At 40.1% G+C, this 20,690-nt stretch overlaps 2 protein-coding genes across 2 annotated transcripts in view; one reads left to right on the top strand and one right to left on the bottom strand.

Annotated features, from left to right (window-relative positions):
• LOC144593816 (uncharacterized) overlaps positions 1-13,452 on the top strand; it is a 73,388-nt gene extending 59,936 nt beyond the window's left edge. Inside the window, exons 11-12 of the mRNA XM_078399935.1 lie at positions 3,408-3,527; positions 11,636-13,452. Coding sequence (XP_078256061.1) covers positions 3,408-3,527; positions 11,636-13,452 — 1,937 coding nt within the window. The remainder of the gene's footprint in view (positions 1-3,407; positions 3,528-11,635) is intronic.
• The window catches only part of nt5dc1 (5'-nucleotidase domain containing 1), a 434,656-nt gene that overhangs the window by 368,197 nt on the left and 45,769 nt on the right, over positions 1-20,690 (bottom strand). The gene's annotated exons all lie outside the window — the stretch shown is intronic.

Here is a 20,690-nt window from a genome sequence, read left to right as displayed (position 1 = left end):
TTGTGAATGCATTTGTAGTGATTAATGCACCAATCACTGTGCTTTCTCGCATATTGCATAAAAGATATCAGAGTATGCTACACACAACCATACTGCTCAGCTGTAGGTTGCAGGAGTCTTTTTGTAAAATACATTTTCAGCATTTACATATTATCTGGGTGATAGAGTGAAAGGGAGACTTTTTTTAGAAAAGTCTAAAGCTATATTGCAGATTATGGCAAAATGTAAAGAAATAAATGGAGTCACAAGGAACTGCAGATGCTGGAGTAATTCAGCAGGTCAGGCAGCATCTGTGGAGGGAACATATGGACAACATCTCAGGTCAGGACACTTCCTCAGACTGACAGTAATATTGGAGGGAAAGCTGGAAAAAAAGGTGAGGGCGGGACAAGGTTTGGCATGTGGTAGGTGGATAGTGGTGAGAGACGGTTTGATTGGCAGATGAGTGGACAAAGGCTAGAGATGAAAAGAAGACAAAAGGGTGCCTTATAAGGAAAGAACAGGAATGAAATGTAAAGCTAGAGGGAGGGATATAGCTGGAAGAAGACAGGTGGGGGAAGGGGGGAACAGGGTTAAGAGAACAGATGATAAGAGAAATGGATACACACCCGGAAAGGAAGTAAAAGGATAAGGAGTGGGGGGGTGGGGTAAAGACATAAATGTTTGTTAAAGAACTAAATGTTTTCTTGAATGATATTATATATTTTAATCTCAATAATATATAAATAAAATTAAATAGGATGAGTGTAAATGGGCAATGATGGTCTACGCAGTCTCAACGTGTAGAAAGGCCTGTTTCTGTGCTGCATGATTCTGATTCTATTCAATTCTACTCATGCTAAATTCCTGCAATTATACTGAATACATTTAAATTACTCTGCATCTTGTTTTATCTATATTTGTAAAATATTTTTGTACCAACTACAGATCTGATCTACAACCATGGTTTCAAAACAAATCATTGCGCTTGTATTACTGCTCACCCTGACCTTGACCTATGGAAAGGGATATGACACTCGTCGATGGAAAAAAAACCGGGGTAAGCTTGAACTTCAATTTGGACAAATACCACTTACATTAATCTGTGAAAGTCAGAACTGGACAAGCACAACTTGATTTTGTCGACTATACTCCTTAAACTTTCAAAAATTCAGTTAACCAAAAAAACAAATTTGTTCCATTACAAGAGGTTCTCTACTTGATTTAAAGGTCTCTTTTTCACAATACATATTTACATATCACCCTGCTACTGTTTTTAAACCACTGTCACCATTTTCCTTTCTGTACATGTTTTCCATATGGTTAAAGATGGAAACAAAATGTTCAGCTGGTCGAGCAGCAAATGTAGAGAGACAAATAAAGCTAATGTCTTAAAGGTCGATTACCTTATATCAGAATTGATGTTAAATAAATTCTATATTCTAGTGCTTTGAAGAAAGGTCATCAACTTGAAGCCTTAGCTGCGTTTGTTTCTTTATAAATTATGCTTTATGAGTATTTTGAACATTGTTATTATTTTAGATTTTCAGCATCTGTGGTACTTTACTTTCCTTTTACAGTATGCATATATACATGCTTGTATTATTCACCTATTGTAGCTGTAATGCATAATGATACACACTGCATTTACAGTCACATATTATGCAATGATTACACACAAGCATCAGACAATATCTTATCACCATTTAACTATTTGTGTATACAAACTATTTGCCTGAGAGGGCCAAATGCATCCAGGTCTGCTAACAGGACAGGCAGCATCTCTGGAGAGAAGCAATGGGTGATGTTTCGGGCCGAGACCCTTCTTCAGACCCTCTCGACTCAAAACGCCATCCCTTCCTTCTCTCCAGAGATGCTGCCTGTCCCGTTGAGTTACTCCAGCATTTTGTGTCTATCTTTGGTTTAAACAAGCATCTGCAGTTCCTTCTTACACATAAAAGATGTCAAGTTGAGTGAGTGGAAAAACAAGATGGCAGATAAAGTACATTGTACAACATGTAAAGTTATCCAATATGGCAGGAAAAAAGACAGAAATAAAGAGTATTTTTAAAAGATGCGATTGCAAAGTGTTGATGTTCAAGGAGAACTGAGCATCCTTGCACACAAGGAAAGCAAACTTGCAAGTGGAGTTAAGAAGACAAATGGCTTGCTGTTGTTTACTGCAATAGGATATGAGTGCAAGCGTAAAACTGTCTTACTCCAATTATGTAGGATTTATGGTGAGATCACACCTGAAATATTGTCTCAAATTTTGATTTCCTTATCTAAAAGAAAATGTTTGCTGGTGTTAGAGCAGAGCAAAGATTCATTAGATGAGTTCCTGGGATTGGTAGGTCTATCAGAAGACATCAGATTGAGCAGGCTGATCCTCTATTTAGAGTTTAGGAGAAAGGGGACATCAGTGAAACATATCAAATTCTTTGTGGCCTCAGCAGGGTAGATACTGTGAGGAATACACTTGCATTGGACAACATTCACTCAGTCTGATGAAATTAGAACTAGGGGGGTCACAGTCTTAATCTTCTGTGCCCAAAAGAGTATTGCAAGCTCAGTCATTGACAGTATTTAAAACTTAAGTGGATACATGTATGGGATTAGCAAAATTAAGAAATGTGTTGAGAGGATAGGATAATTGCAGGAATTGAGGCAAAAGATCAACCATAATCGTTAAATGGCAATGAAACTCATGAGGCCAAAAGGTCTATTTCTAGTTTCATTTCTAATGTTGATACAGACACTCAACATTGATTGGCACAATTGATTGCCAATCTGCTGCGCTATTACTACATTTAAATTGTCCTTTGTTCATTTAATTTCCCGTGTTTATGGTGGCCTCCAAAACCAAAAGTATGTGTAGAGTGCAAGAAACACTGTCATAAGTGTAAGAAGTCAGAATACACTTGCATTGGACAACTTGCCACTTCCAAATAGGTAAATGTGCTCGTAGCATTGAGTTACCAAATAAGCGGGTACTATCTTTGCATTCTAGTTGCACAGCAGTATTTCGACACTGAATTCTGTTACATCTCACAGCTCTTTGTCACAACCCAGTCTTTTAAGCTTTATGATTAGTATTTTCAGTACAGGTCACCAAATCTATCCCTCCTACACCCACCCTCAAAACTCACAGGTGAGTAAGCTTTGCTTTACCTTAAATCTCTGATGCTTAAATCTCTGAAACTGGCTACTGAGAAGGTTCCCACAGATTACATTCTACATTGCTTTTTCTTCCATCAAACTAGAGAAAATCTAGAATGGGTGAATTTGGTTTGCTATGTTATAATTATGTTCTCTTCAGAAATTAATGAGGGAATACATAAGATATTTGCTTTATTAAAATATTCAAATCAACTTTAAATTATTGATTAACTGAATATTTTTATTATTTTCTAAAACGGGTGATTCAGGTGAAAATGACTCAGGTGGAAATGACTCAGGTGGAAACGACTCAGGTGCAGACGACTCAGGTGTAAATGACTCAGGTGCAAATGACTCAGGTGCAGATGATTCAAACAGCAATGAAGGTGGTAAGTTTGACTGATATTGTTGAATCCTCAAATAAATGTACAATCTTTAAATGTATACAATTGTCCATTATATTCCATGGGTGGATTCTGCATCTACAACAGCAAAACCATCAATGTTAAACTATTAAACCAACACCACATTCACGATTTCTGATTATGTATATGCAGATTATCATAGAATCCTCAAAAGTGCTTCAGATATTCAATGTTTCTCCATAGACTGCACCATTTTGAACCCTCCTAAAAAATCAGCTTTGCTCTTGAAACTACTGATACCATAATCCTGAAAACATTACGCTATGCTAAAGATGGATCCAAAGATGTACAGGTTTGTAGGTTAATTGGCTTGGTAAATGTAAAAAAATGTTCCTAGTGTGTGTAGGATGGTGTTAATGTGCGGGGATCGATGGTCGGTGCGGACCCGGTGGGCCGAAGGGCCTGTTTCCACACTTTATCTCTAAACTAAATGAGATGCGACTTCACTATGAAATAAAATTTCAATATTGCTTTACCAACCCTATGCCCCTAAAAAAAACAAATGTTATGCACATAGAACACAATTTCATGTCTTCCACCTTCCTTGGTTGATCAGGTAGTTTGATTACATCATTCTGGCTGAACCCAGGGAATATTTTTCAACCAACACCTAAAGGACGCGGGAAAAGAGGAAACCAGGAATATGGCTAGTTAGAGTCATAGAGTCCTAGGGCCCTTCGACCCAACTTGCCCACACTGACCAACATGTCCCATCTACACTATTCCCACATGCCTGCATTTGGCCCATATCCTTCTAAACATGTCCTATCCATGTACCTGTCTAATTGTTTCTTAAACATTACAATAGTCCCTGTCTCAAGTACCTCTTCCAGCAGCTCGCTCCATATACCCACCACCCTTTGTATGAAAATATTATCCCTCAGATTCCTATAAAATCTTTCCCCATTCACCTTAAACCTATGTCCTCTGGTTCATGATTCCCCTACTCTGGTCAAAAGACTCATGTGTCTACCCGTTCTATTCCTCTCATGATTTTATACATCTCTATAAGATCACCCCTTATCCTCCTGCGCTCCAAGAAATAGAGTCCCGGCCTACTCAACCTCTCCCTATAGCTCAGACCCTCGAGTGGTGGTAACATCCTCGTAAATCTTCTCTGTACCCTTACCAACTTGTTGGAAGTTAGATCTACGGAACATCATGGCAAGCCTGCTGGTGTGACCTCAGTTTTGTATTGGAGTGCCAGCATCTGTACTCAGAGCCGTGAAAAAGGGCCCTTCGGCCCAGCGCATCCATGCCGACCAAGATGGGACATTCAATCATCCCATTTTCCCACGTTTGGCCCATATCCCTCTAAAGCTTTCCTACCCACGTCTATGCAACAGACATCTCCGTCTGATGGTAGTGGAGGCAGGTGCTCTCACAATGTAAATGGAGCACATTTTAGAGGACTTGAGTCACCAAGGCAGAGCAGACTACAGACCAGGTTGATTATAGGTGGGTAGAACATAGAACAGTACAGTACAGGAACAGGCCCTTCAGCCCAGTGTCTGTGCCGAACATGATGCCAAGACAAACCAATGTCCTCTGCCTGCATGTGATCCAGAATGTTCACCAGAATGATGCCTGTGTTAGAGGCCATTAGACCAAGTGGACCTGTTGGGCCCAAACCTCTCCCGCATTGGTGCAGCACCCTCTCCTCCCCCACTCCCCCCACCCCTCCCTCCCTCCCCCCTCCCTCCCCTCCCCTCTCCCCACCCCCTCTTCCCACCCCCTCTTCCCCTCCCTCCAACCCCTCTCCCCTCCCACTCCCCTCCTTCTCCTCCCCCACTACATCCCCCTCAACCCCCCCTTATCCCCCCTCCTTGCCCCCCTTCCATCTCTCTACCCCCTCCCTCTCTCCCTCCCTAGGAGATAGATTTAAACTTTAAAATGTGAATAACTTAAAAAATATAACAGCAATTTCAATTAAACTTCTTCCATTAGCATCAAAGGGACATCGGTGAGTAAGGTGGGCCTAAAATTGTCATGCTATCGTGTACCGTTTTGGCTGTAGTTCAGGACCAAACAAACAAAAGTTTTAGTATATAGATGGGAAGGCTTTTATTGCTGTGAAGAGGTGAGAATCTGATGGAGAGATTGATGTGGAATTATGGTACAAGAAACAAATGTATTTCACTTTCCTATCATTCAAACTAATCTGCTTCCCCATTGACATTCTGATCTCCATTCCAATATATTTTGCCCAATAATCTCATACATTAAAACAGTAAATAATACAATTGTCCTTATTATTGTCCTGATTGTCCAATCTTGAAAGGCTGTTAACTGAACATTCCTAACTTTAAAAAAAATTACTTGACAATAATTAGCATTAAAGTTTTTGTTGCATGGTAAAAGGCAAAAATGTTCTGAATCAATGAGCCATCGATAAGTTAAATATCACATTTTAATATCAATGCTAAATGAATAGGAAATAGATAAAAGTGTTAGCAAATTAAAGCACAAAATGGACAAGAAGATACTTGTAGGATACCAGTGTCCTTACAAACTTAATTAATGGTAATGGAACCAAGAACAAAATGTTATTTGATTACTTACCTATTTCTTATTTGGGTAGATTTGATTATTTATCAGGTTAAACTGTTCCCACAAGTGATCAGCATAGGAGATAAGCCCAGTCAGTAGTACTGCTCTTTAGTTATCATGTGTTATTCTTACTCCAATCAATTCCATGCCGACAGAATCATTTGATAAAATCCCTCTTGGTAGGTTATTCCAAAATATTAAGATGCATAGGATCCATGGTGAGCTTGGTTATTGTATTCAAAACTGCCTTATCCATAAAAGACACAGCGTGGTGGTGGAAGGATGTTCTTCTAGCAGGAGGTCTGTGACCAGTGGTGTTCCGCAGGGATCTTCACTGGGACCTCTGTACATTATAATAAATTTAACCAACTTGGACATTGATGAACATCGATGGGTTGATTAGTAAGTTTGTAGACGCCACCAAAATTGCTGGAGTTATGAACATTGAGGAAGGCTGGCAAAGGATACAGTGGGATATCAATCAGTTATGGAAGAAATGGCACATGGAGTTTGGGCAAGTAAGAAGGTATCAGCTACAAGGAGAGGTTGAACAAACTGCCATTGTTTTCTCTGGAGTGGTGCGGATTGAGTGGAGAACTGATAGTATATAAAATTATGGCGGATATAGTTAGGATAGACATTCAGAATTTTTTTCCCATGATAAAGATGTTAAAGATTAGAGGGCATAAATTTACAGTCAAAGGGGGAAAGGTTAAAGGAGATGTGCAGGCTGATTTTTTAATATTGAGAGCGGTGGGTGTCTGGAACGCATTGCCACTTTTGATGGCGGTAGCAGATATGTTAGTGACGTTTAAGAGCTTTTAGATTAGCACATAGGTATGTAACAAATGGAGAGGTAATGAATCACATGCAGGCAGAGGAGATTAGTTTAACTGGACATCATGTTTGGCACAGAAAAGGGACAAAATGTAAAGTTAAACATCTAAGTAACTGAAATAACGTGCATTTGATAATTTAAAAACAGACTTATGTATAATGGAAGGGGCACCAAATAAAATAAGAAAATTACACAAACTTATAGGAAACAAATTGAGAAAAAAATTGAGAGAAAATGAATTAGACAAATAAAAACTCCACGAGGAATTAATTAAATCCAAAATTAATTGCTGGAGATGTTCTTGTTACAACTTGCTAGGTTAGAATAGAGACAAGGGAAGAAAGTCTCACCAGCTGAACAAGTCTTGCTGGAGGACTCTGGTTAAGAGTGTGAAAAGCTGCAGACAAGTTCAATAGAATGAAGAGGGCCAACTCGCCTCTAATGAATCTAGCTAAAACTACTTTAGAGGAGTGGAATGTGCAGAGACCAGATAGAAGAAACTCAAACATGGAGAAGCAAAGAGAAATATAAGCAAGGAATGGGGAAGTGATGAAAGCTTCAGGAACTTTGAAGACGAATAGTAGGTTAGAGATAGAGCATCAGCATTCACTTGCCAAGTTTATTTATTTATAAAGGAGTGATGGTGGTTTTGAACGGAAGGAATAAGTAGTTCCTGAGAGGAAGGTACTTTTTAAAACGGAAGGGAAAAGGTTAGCCAACAAATTGAGGATGGGCCACAAGTTCTGGCCCCACTAGCAAAACCCACATACCATAACATGATGAAGAAATAAGTTTGCTTACTGTTTGGAGAGTAAGGTTAGTTTAGTAATTTCCACTCAATGACTACTAGAGTCAGTAAGAATATATTGAAAATAATAACCAAGGGCTTGCTCAAACCAGATATTAAGCTGGAGAAGGGAGAGAGATATTTTAGGGTACGTATTCTGATGCCACAACAAAGGCAGCGAAAGGAGCAATAAAAATTAATGGAATGCTTAATGTTGACATTTACCAAGAGAAAGGCAGAGCTCATGATGTTGCCTGGGTTGGAGAACTTTACCGAAGGGGAAAAATTGGATAGACTGGGCTTACTTTTCCTGCAGAGGCTGAGAGGTGACCTGAAAGAGGTATATACAAATAAGAGAGGCATAAGTAGGGTAGATAATCAAAATCTTTTTTCCTATGGTAGGTTGTATCAAAAACAAGAAAGCATAGATTTATGGCGACAGGAAGGAGTGGTAAAGAGGATCTGAGGGGTACATTTTTATTTACACAGAGAGTGATCGATATCTGGAACATGCTGTCAGAGGAGGTGGTTGAATAAAATGCAATTAATATGTTCTAAAGGGCATTTAGACAGACTTAGAGAGGCAAGGCACAGAAAGATAAGGCCCTAATGCAGGAAAATGGGGTTAATATAGATGGGCAAAATCGCAGACATAGACGTGGTGTGCCAAAGGGTCTGTTTCTTTGCTGCAGGACTCAGTGACAGAGTGATCACAGAAGCTTCTAGAGTTGGAGAACTTTGAGAGATATTGAAGAACAAGACTATGGCAGGTTTGCTCGTAGTATTCAATGCAGTCATGAGGCAGGTGGGAAGCTGGGAGTCGATAGAGAAGTCAATAACAGCAAGTAGATACGATAGACAGGAGTAGGGCAAGAAGCAATTCTAGAGGCCTGCCAGGTAAGGTGGATGAACTCAGGGCATAGGTATATAGGACTGGGATGTTAGCCATTACTGGCTAAGAGAGGGAGAGGACTGGCAACCTAATGTCCCAGGATACAGATGCTACAGGTGAGATAGAGGTGGGGGTAAAAGAGGAGGAAAGTTGCTATACTGAGGAGAATATCATGGCAGTAATCTGAAATGACATTACTGAAGGATATTCCACTGTTTTATATGGGTGGAACTCAGAAATAAAAAGGGGATGATCACCTTGGTGGATTGTACTATAAACCTCAAATAATCAATGGCAATTAGGGGAACAAATATGCTGGGAGGCTGCAGACAAATATGCTGGGAACTGCAAGACTAACTAAAATTAATTTACATTTAATATTTGTTTATGTTTTAGCAGTCTATGGGAGAGGTTTCATTAGTGGGTCAGAGGTGTATTGTTGTCTCATTATTACATGACCTCTGTTGGTCCGGGTAAATGGATAATACGGCAAAGGCTCTGGAACCAAAGGTACCAGAATATCAGTGGTAGACCAGTACTTTCCCTTTACAATTGACCTCCAAAGGTGCAACACCACACCTTTGCTAAGATTAAACTCCACCTGCCATTTCTTCATCCATATCTGTAACTGATCTATACCTTGCTGTATCCTTTGACAGCTTTCCTCACTGTCCACAACAGTTCCAATTTTGATGTAATCTGCAGACTTGCAACCAATCTGTCTACATTAATGTCTGAGTCATTTATTTTATCAATCACAAACAACAGAGGCCACAGCCCAGATCCCCACAGAACTCGTCACAGACCTTCAGCCTGAATATTGTCCTTCCACCACATCTCTGTCTTCTATCAAAATACCAGTTCTGAAACCATACGACCAAATCACTCTTAATCCTGTGCATGTTAATGCTCTGGATGCTTCCCACGAGGGATTTTATCAAATTCCTTACAAAAATCCATGATTGCAACATGCATTGCTCGAGCCTCATTAATTACCTTTGCCACTTCCTCAAAAAATATTCAATTAAGTTTTAAGATGGGGGGGTGGGAGGTTAACATTTAATAGGAATTTTTATTTTCACTCAGAGAGAGGTGGGTACATCAGAAGAGCTTCCAGAGGAGATAATTAAGGCATTTATTCACAAAATGTTGCAGTAACTCAGCAGGTCAGGCAGCATCTCAGGAGAGAAGGAATAGATGACGTTTCGGGTCGAGACCCTTCTTCAGTCTGAAGAAGGGTCTCGACCCAAAACGTCACCCATTCCTTCTCTCCTGAGATGCTGCCTGACCTGCTGAGTTATTCCAGCATTTTGTGAATAAATACTTTCGATTTGTACCAGCATCTGCAGTTATTTTCCTACACTAGATAATTAAGGCAGGTATACTAACATCATTTAAAAGACATCTGTTAAGGTACATGGTTATGAAATGGTTAGAGGGATATGGATCAAATGTAGGCAAATGGGACTAGCTCGGATGGGGCACCTTGGTCAGCAAGGACAGGTTGGGCCGACGGGTCTATTTCTGTGCTGTAGACTCAAGTTAGTAAGTCATCACCTTCCACAGACAAACCTACGCTGACGGTTCCCAAGTACCCCATTCTCTTCAAAAGTAAAATCCTATCCCTAAAAATGTGCCCCAGTACAATATCACTAGTTGAGGCACACAGGTCTATAATTTCCTGGTTTATCTGTACTTTCCTTCTTAACAAAAGAGCAGCATTGGCTACTCTCCAGTCCTCCGAGACCTTGCCTCTGGCTAGCGGAGAAATAAATATATTTTTCAATGTTCCTGCAATTTCCTCTGCCTCTCTTAATAACCTTAGATTGATTGCATTGGGCCCTGGGGAATTATCCACCTCAATGGTTTTCAGGAGTCCAAACTACACCTCCTTCTTGATCTCAAAGTGCCCTAGCATATTAGTATTCTTCACACTGAACTCACTATCCTCCTTTTCCTTCTCATTGGTGAATACAATGCACTCATTTAGTATCTTGCCAACATCCTGACTCCAAGCATAAATCCCGAGTTTTTTTATTCTTGTGATCCTACCTTCTTCATCATTACCCCTCTTGTTTTTAAGGTACGTATATAAAGCCTTCAGGATTTTCTTTAATCCCACCTGCTAACGTCACTTCATGGCCCCTTTTAGCCCTTCAAATGTCACTTTAAGGCTCCTATTGGCCTTTCAAATTCCCTGCTTGAGTTATTTCCTGCTTGATTTACATTCCCCAAATTTCATCTTCCAAAAACTTGCATGTGCTTCCCTATTCTTTTTGACCAAACTCAGGACCTGTCTGGTCATCTAAGATTCCCTTCCTTTGCTATCCTTGGAACATGCCATTCCCGAACTCTGATCAGCTGGTCTTTAAATAAATCCCATGTGTCTAATTTACCCCAAAACAACTGCTCCCAATGTATTCATCTTTGCATCTGCCTAATAACTCCATAATCTGATTTACCCCAATTCAAGGTCCAGATTTTTCTTTATTCACAACTATATCAAACAATATGGAAATGTGTGCATTGTTTCCAAAATACTTTTCCACTGAAACACCAGTGACTTGGCAAAGCTCGTTTCCCAATACAACAAATTGAAATCTATACAACGTATTGTCTCTCTTGCATTCAAGTCACTGTAGAGGCCACAACACCTGAGTAATCTGCACTTGAATCAGTTCATCCTCTTTACTCATGGTACTCATTGTACTGAAGTAAACACACTTCAGCCCATCGGTTTCACCATGTTCCCCCTGCTTGTTCTTCTTTTGAGACCTCCTGGTCATCATAACCATTACCTTCCTATCAATCCTTCCATTTATTGACTTGTTGCTCTGGTTCCCATCCCCCTGCCACTCTGGTTTAAATCCTCCTGAGTAGTACTGCCAAGCCTTCCCGTAAGCAAATGTGTAATGTCATTGTCTATTATTATGACCTTGATTAGTAGAAAAAAAGTAACAAATGCAAGCAACATCTAAAGTTTCTTCCCTCTCTTTCTTTCAAAGGAATAAAACGTGGGCCACGAGGGCCACGTGGTCCCTCAGGATCACCGGGTCCTGCTGGTAGGCCAGGGATTGGATTGCCTGGAGCCCCAGGTAAACCTGGATCACGAGGACCGGAGGGACAATCATTTGCAGGGAGACCAGGCATTCCAGGAGCCCCGGGAAAAACAGGTGCAAGAGGATTCCCTGGAGAAAAAGGCAACAGTGGATCTCCTGGGAAAGAAGGAGGAAGAGGTAGTGTAGGATCCAGAGGATCTCCTGGACCTCCTGGATTATCAATTCCAGGTAAACCAGGTCCCCAAGGAGCAACAGGTCGTGCCGGTTCACCTGGATCACCTGGAGAAAGAGGAAAGTCAGGGAGTCCAGGCCAGTCAGGGCAAAAGGGAGAAAGGGGATCAGGAGCCCCTGGACGTCCAGGAGATAAAGGCGCCACAGGAGCAAGAGGACTTTCAGGTACACCCGGTTCAAATGGAATTGGAAGTCCTGGGCGTTCTGGTTCTCCCGGTAAACCAGGTTCAAAGGGTGAGAAGGGTGCGACAGGTTCACAGGGAATGCCAGGTGGACAAGGTCAAAAAGGACCACCAGGACCAGCTGGACAACCCGGATATGGAAAGCCTGGAGGAAATGGAAAACCAGGGTCAATAGGAGCCCCAGGAGCAAAGGGTTCACAGGGTCATCAAGGTTTGCCAGGAGCACCTGGACTGCCAGGCATAGGAAGACCCGGAGGTCAAGGTACAAAAGGAGAGCGTGGTTCTGCAGGGGCAAACGGCTACCCTGGAGAATCTGGGAAAAAAGGAGAACGGGGCCAACCTGGAGCTCAAGGACCTGAAGGACGAGCTGGTTCACCAGGTCAGCAAGGTTCAAGAGGGTTACCAGGGTCCACTGGAGGACCAGGATCAAGAGGTCAGGCAGGACCAACAGGTCCACAAGGGTATCAAGGCTTAAAAGGTCAGCCAGGATCAACTGGTTCACCAGGAACATCAGGATCTTCAGGTCATCCAGGTCGTCCAGGTGCTCAGGGCGAACAAGGTCCAGCTGGTCGAAAAGGTGGCACTGGAATTGCTGGATCACCTGGTAAATCAGGCAGTCCAGGTGCTACAGGACCTGCTGGGTCACCTGGATATCCAGGTAAAGATGGAATCAGAGGGTCTTCTGGAGCAACTGGTTCACGAGGTTCACCTGGATCTCAAGGATCTCGTGGATACCCTGGAGAAAAGGGAGATGCAGGTCCTCCTGGTCCACCTGGGAATCCAGGCGAGTATTATGGAAAAATATCAGCCGGCAGACCTGGCTCAACTGGACCTCAAGGACAACCAGGCCCTCAAGGACGTCCTGGTCCACCAGGCCCTCCAGGAAGAATGATTGTACAATCACAAAAACGTGATGATGATGATGACGACTCCAGCATGTCAGAGGAAGCTAGTTCTATTCCAGCATTTACAGCTACACTTTCTCATTCATACTCATCAACAGGCAAACCAGTAAAATTTGACAGAATATTAATTAATTCTAATGATAATTATGATCCATCAACTGGAATATTTACATGTGATATACCTGGAATCTATCAATTTTCTTATCATATACAAGTCAAAGGAGCAAATATTTGGATTGGATTATACAAAAATGATCGACCTGTAATTTACACATATGATGATCATCAAAAAGGTTATATTGATCAGGCTTCAGGAAGCGCTATATTATATTTACACAAAGGTGATCGAGTTTATATTCAATTACCTTCAAAAGAATCCAATGGATTGTATTCATCAGATGATAAAACATCTTCCTTTTCAGGGTTTCTAATTGGTCATTTATGATATACATTAACTGAAATGGGTGATGTAAATGAATCTATTATGACTGTTCATTGATCAGAAGGACTGAATCCTGCTTAGAGATCAAATTCAAATGTAGCACAGCGTGAAAGGTCATATACACAGTATGTTCTTGCATGGAGTAAGTTTGTCCTGTTATTTTTCCTGTTAATAAAACATTTCTTAAAACAAAATTCTCTGACTACATTGGTTAATTTTTCCGTCGATGTAGCAAACATGGAACTCTCTGCATGCTGCAACTATTTATTTTATTTTATTTCTCCTTTCCCCGTAGTAGTCCTGTATTGCAATTTAATCATTGCTTTTAAAGATGAAGATGCTTTTACAGACTGCAAATAATGTATTACAACAGTCTGGAATGTTTTTGCATGTGATGGAACACAAATTAAAACATACACAACTTTGCTGCAGCAAGCTAACAGTTGGACTTGCCCATGTACCTCAGCTCATATTTTTGCCCATATAATACCTATTCCCCGCACTTCCTCCCTCACATCTAACCAGGTCCCCAGCAGCCCTTCCAGGTGAGACAGGGATTCACATGCACCTCCTCTAACCTTCTCTACTGATCTACTGACCTCACCTACCCCGTGCTCCCAATGTGGCCTCCATCACATCGGCGAGACCAAGCGATCATGTCACCAAACACTTGTGCCCAGTCCGTCCAGGGCCTGCTGGATCTCCCAGTTGCTAACAATTTTAACTCCCCTGCGATACCGACCTTTGTCCTGGCCTCCTTCATTGCCAGAGTTCGGCCTCTGCTTGTCAACTCTAACGGGAGGAACTGGAGGAACAGCACCTCACATCCTATTTGGATTGCTTACAACCACACAGCATGAACACTGTGAACCCCCCTCCCCCCCACAACCCTGCCTTTCCTGGTCCCCCCATATACCGATTCTACCTATGTCCCTTCCTCTGGCTTCACATTTCCCACCTCTTCTCTCCTTATCTCAGAGCCTTTTGTCTCTTTTTCATCTCTGGCCTTTGTCCACCCATCTATCAATCCCCCCCCCCCCCCTCACCCACACACACACACACACACACACAAACAGGATGAAGGGAATGAATGTTTATGATGATGGATGGTATGCCAATTGAGTACCTTTGTCTGAATGGTGTTCAATTTCCAGAATGCTAATAGAGTTGTACTCATCCAAACATGTTCTGAATATTACAGCACTCTCCAGATCATTGCTTTGTATTTGTTAGAAAGGCTCTACTTTCTTATACATTTAAAAAGTTTCTGAATATCACTGAATGCTCGAACAGAAATACAATAGTAAATATCTTGACAGATTGCAATATGGCCTCATATGACAATTTCAATACAAAGGAATGCTAGAGACTGAATGGAATGGTAGACTCAGCCCAGTCCATCTCAGCCTTCCCCTCCATCAAAAGAATCTACATGGATCGCCAACTCAAGAAGGCGACATTGAAATATATCAAGGATCCACACCATCTGATCCATGCCCATCTCCTCGCCAGGTTCAAGAACAGTTACTTTCCTATGCCCATCAGGTTCTTGCAGCAAAGTGCATAACTCTTATCCTACCTTGACAACAATTTGCACAACAATCGTTGTTCCTCAATGTAATTGATTGCTCTTTAAGACACAAGTGCAGAAATAGTATCTGGCTTTCCATAATTGTACTTTTGCTTAGGGGGCAGCACAGTGCCGCAGCGGTAGAATTGCAGCTTTACTATGCCAGAGACATGGGTTTGATCCTGACTACAGGTGTTGTCTGTACAGAGTTTGCATGTTCTCCCTGAGTCCATGTGGGTTTCCTCCCATACTGCAAAGACCTACAGGTTTGTGGGCTGTGAGCCTCTGTAAAATTGTAAATTGTTGCTAGTGTGTAGGATCGTGCTAGTGTACAAGGTGATCACTGGTTGGCATGGATGCAATGGGCTGAAGGGCCAGTTTCCACGCTGTATCTCTGAAGTCTAAAGTCTTTGCACTTAAATTTAAATCGAAATCCAGCAAATGCTGAACAAATGTACTGTATCGAATTAAGTTTTAAATGTTTGAAAAATCTTCAAAATCATTGACAAAGTTACAATTATTTCATTATTTATTAATAAGTAAGATTGAATGACACCACTGTGTTTAGCCAAATCACAAGTGGTGATGAGTCAGCATATAGGAGAAAAATAGAATAACTGGTTGAGTGGTGCCCCTCTCACCACCTCCCAATCAATATCACCAAGACTGAGGAAATAATCGTTGATTTCAGAAAGAGGAAGTCGGGACACCATGCACCAGTTTACATTGGTTCAATGGTGCTTTTATTAACAAATATGCAAACACACAGTGAAATTATTTTCTTACATACAATCCAGTAAAGTATCGTCATACATTAGCAAAGTGTACAGATCTAGTCCTCTGAGCCTGCATCTAAAAGGCGCCAGGTTTTGGCACCATTTTCAAAGTCCAGTCCGTGCTCTAGTTCCTATGAGCTGTGCTCATTCCAGGCAAGCCGCACACCGCTGCATGCCTCCAGCCACTGCCTTCCTTGGACGCGAGGTCCCTCTTCCTCGCTAATCTACCTTTGTGCTCCGGGGGCACTTCTCGCAGCCGACCATGAGGGCGCAGTAGACCAGACCCTCTTCTCTCCTACCAGCCTTGGTGGGTCGGTGTTGGAGAATGAAAGCAACTTCAAATTTCCGGATGATAATATCTCAGTTGACCTGTCCTGGACCCAACACATAGATGTAATCAGGAAGAAGGTGAACCAATGCCCCTACTTTCATAGATGTTTAAAGAGATTTGGCATATCACCAAATACTCGTACAGAAAAAGTCTCAGAAGACATTAAAGAACAATGTTTATAAATAAAATATTAAGGAAACCGAAGAATCAGTGCTTTAATTCATGCTGAATTTTGAACTGAAAATAATGTAACAAATAGAGCAAAAGCTTCCCAATGTCGGGCTGCTGTCTACCTTTTAGGCTAGTCCAACCCATCTCAATCCACTTTCTGAACAAAAAGACTATTATAATATATATTTTTTGTTTATTATATATTATATGTGTGTATTGCATTTATAAGTCTGTTTTGTAGCTGCAAGCAAGAATTTTATTCTGTCGTCAGTACCGATGATAATTATACACTAACTCTCAACTCTTGACATGAATGCCATGTTATTTGGCATGTGACACTTGTTACTGCGATATCTAATTTGAATAAAAATGCATAAATTTCGCCAAACATGGGCATCAGTTAATGATCATGCAACATTCATATTAAGTAGATATTTGATTGCAAAGCTGGTCGAAATTACTTGAAGAAAAGCTTTTTTTTAAATTTAAAAATTATTGATTTAAAGCATCGCTGGGTTGTCTATGAACAAGTAATCTGTGCCTTGAACAAATCCTAACGCAATTCAACTCATCAGTAAACAGTGACAAATGTCGATTTCATTTTGCACTTTCTGATCAATAAATAAACATTTCTATTGTTCCTAATCGTTTCTTTTGTGTGTGTAAAACAAAATGAGTGCTTCAGGTATTTATTTTTCTGGCTAGAACTGCTTTGCCCAGTGTGGAATTTCTAATAATGAATTCTGTACATCCTTCATTAAGGTTGAGAATCCACACAATGACGACCAATAACTACACAGCAATTTCTTGTTGCTATAGCCCATAATTTCATGCAATCTGAAAGTTCAAATCAGTAAAAAATCAGCTTGAGATTCAGCAAGCTTGCACCAAAGCTGAAAACTTCCTCAATTATAAAATGGGTCTTCCCAATTTCTTCAGCTTCAACTGCCGAGGACACTTGTTTTCCTTCTCCAAACTTCCAATTTTCAATCATTTTAAGCTTATTTAGGCAATGCAAATATTTGAGAGCTTCACATAGGTTTATGTCCCACAGGTTGAGGCTCACCAAGATTTGAGAAAAGTACAGAAGTTATCTTGATGTTTTTATAGATCACATGACATCCAAGGAGAGATAACTGAATTAATGGAAGATGAATTCATGGGAGGACGCAGAGGGTGAAGGTGGAAGGTATTTTTCGGACTATAGGCCTATGACCAGTACTGTGTCTCAGGGTTCTGTGCTGGGCCTGTTGCCATTTGTCACCTATATCAATTATTCGGATGAGAACATACAAGGCAAGATTAGCAAGTTTGCAGATGATACTAAAGTGGGTGGTATTATAGACAGTGAAGATGATTCTCAAAAGGATAGGTTTAGAGGATTATGAGCCAAGCGCGCGCGGGCAGGTGGGAGTAGTGTGGATGGGGCATGTTGGTCGGCATGGGCAAGTAGGGTCGAAGAATCTGTTTCCACACCGTATGACGCTATGACTCAATAGCTATTATACTTTAGAAAATTTGCAATTGAGTGATCAAGAAATAACCGCCACATTGACCTCCTCTCAGTTAAATTATTACTTTAATTAACCCAATGCTCATAATTTGTAAACACCTTATCCAGAAGGAAAAGAAATGGACCTTGCATCAATTTCAGTTAGCAAATTACAATAATAAATATTTTTCTTTACTCCCCCCCCCCCCACCAACAATGTAGGTAGTTTCCGCTTGATAATTGCTTATCTAAAAATAACTCACGTTAAAAAAAATCACATAATGAGAACAATTGGGGCTAAGGGCGAGTGAGTTTCAGACTCACAATATATATATATTTTTTCACCCACAGTATTTTATCAAAGATTATGGTGCTCTTACTAGTTATAAGAACATATTTGTTACCGTAAATTAAATATACTAAAGGGCTTGTTTGACAGTCAATAGAAGCAACTTCATTTCACGGTGAAAATAACAGTCTATCTTTTGTTTAGAGTATAGAGATAGAGCGCAGAAGAGGCCCTTATGTCCTCCAAATCTGCACTGACCAGCGATCCCCATAACTAACACTATCCTGCACAAGGGGACAATTTACAATATTTTCCGAAGCCAATTAACCTATAAACCTGTACGTCTTTGGAGTGTGGATGGAGACAGGAGCACCAGGGGAAAACCCATGTGGACACGGGGAGAACATACAGACAGCACCCATAGTCAGGATTGAACCTGGGTCTCTGGCGCTGTAAGGCCACTGTATGGCCCTTAAAAGATAATGGTGTCAGATTGCTGTGGGGAGGTTATAAGTAAACAATTTATTTTTCCTAATTCTGCTCTTGAAAATATATACATAATCTTTATAGATTTGCTAATAGCAACTTGATGAGAAGTCTTGATCCTAAAATTTGAAGTTCCATATGGTGGCATATGTACCGGCAACAGAAGAATAAAATTCTTAGTTGCTTCAGTTTTACAGGCCCATTAACACAATTACACACAATAAAGATTCAATAATGACAACAAAGTAATAAGCAGTAATACTAGGTAACCAGCCCATAACAGTGCAAAACCAAACTTTCAGAGTGCATCCAAAACCTAGAGCTAGGGTAATTCCTGCCACAAAATGGCTGAATAAAACTAACATTTCATTAAGCCACTGCCCGAGACCAAGTTGGCTAACAATTCTGTCCAAAACATTGTAAGGTTCAAAATGCTCTGATACTTTGAAAAAAAAGTTTCAAAAGAAAATGTAAAAATAGAATAAAGGGAATAACCTTTAATGTTTTAAACAAAACATTTAACTATGCACAAATAATATTTTAAAAAGTTATATAACTTTCCCATTTGTCATTCCTCTCCAATGCCACAAATGGTCTCAATGTTCTTGTGCCAGGTATAACCTGGCAAGCCCTGGGGAACTGCAACATTCACGTTCTGTGACAGGGTCCATGGGTAAAACCCACTGCAAAGTACAGCCAGCAAGTTCAGAACTCAGGCATTCATGTGAAAACCACAAACGATAAACTTGCACAAAGGATTGCCAGCATTCCTCACACGTTCCAGTCCATTGGGAACTACAGTCATGTGGTTAAATATCTGACATTTTTAAATTAATAAAATTGACTAACTTTTATAAATACTCATTGCTTCATCCCAATTTCCTATTCATGTTGTATGTATGGACAGGTTAAGCAAGTAAGGGATGAGATTTTGTCTAATGTATAAATAATTTGACCTCACAAATTAAGCTCTCTGGGAGCAATCTTCTACCCCAACCAAATCAGTGCTTGATCATTCTTGTTGGTTTAACCAGAATAATGGATAACATCAAGCCTTTTTTTATGATTCGATAAACTCAGAATAAGACATAATAATGCTTCAACCATATTTATAAATAAGATCACAAAATAAGAAAATCAAACCCAAAAACAAATCCAACATACCGAATCAGGAAATATGGGCAATTTGGGGTGGAATTTCCTCAGGGATTTGTAATCAGAAAGATTCACTCAACCTGCCGCACATATTTGCAATCTAACAATTTTATACAAAAATAGATGAAACCAGGAATCAGCAAAAGGAAAGTACTGAACTCACGCCAATGTTGACGTTCAGTAGTTAGTTATTAAACTATAATTCATGCACAAGATATTCTATCCTTAAGCACATGCCAACCTATATGTGTATTGATTTTTCAGCATATACTCATATGTCAAACAACAGGCAGCTCCAGAGATGATAACAATTTTTAAAAAATTACACTAAACAGAACGTCATTGCTTACTGCTCTTCTAAAATTAAATTATAATAAGCCAAAGTGCAATCAAACACAGGGACTGAAAGATAGTATATTACATACAATAACTTAGGATAGAAATAATACTAAGGTATAATGCAAAGGAATATATAATTTACACACAAAGTTCTTTAATCCTTCAAGTTAAAAGTAAACACAATAATTAAAATTTTCTCAGTCACAAATTGATAGGAATTCCACCAGTGTTACACTGGAATAATAGTAATGCACCAAAAGTTCAAACTATTCCTTCTGAAATTCATAATTACTCAAGAGTATTTTTGACCTTGACTTGTACCATAATTAACTTGGATACATCTACACAACAAAAGTACATGACTTGAGGCAAGTCTATGACTCTAAGTAGGACATCAAATGTTTTTCACAAGATGCATCAAGTGTATTATTTTCAAAACTGATCCTGAAAAGAAGATCCAGTCGTAAGTAAATATAACTCAGTCATCATGGTTCATCTTCACCTGGCCTACAAGTAGTGATTCTCCACAAAGTTCCAGAGATACAAAATGATTTTCAAATATTACATTCCAAAATGCTAATCACTCGCAAATACACTGCAAAATTGTATATTTATCGACAAGAAATAAAGTC

The sequence above is a fragment of the Rhinoraja longicauda genome, chromosome 5 (genome assembly GCF_053455715.1).
Source record: "Rhinoraja longicauda isolate Sanriku21f chromosome 5, sRhiLon1.1, whole genome shotgun sequence".
NCBI lineage: Eukaryota > Metazoa > Chordata > Chondrichthyes > Rajiformes > Arhynchobatidae > Rhinoraja > Rhinoraja longicauda.
The sequence above is the reverse complement of the archived record's forward strand: the minus strand, read 5'-3'. Positions and strand labels throughout refer to the sequence as shown.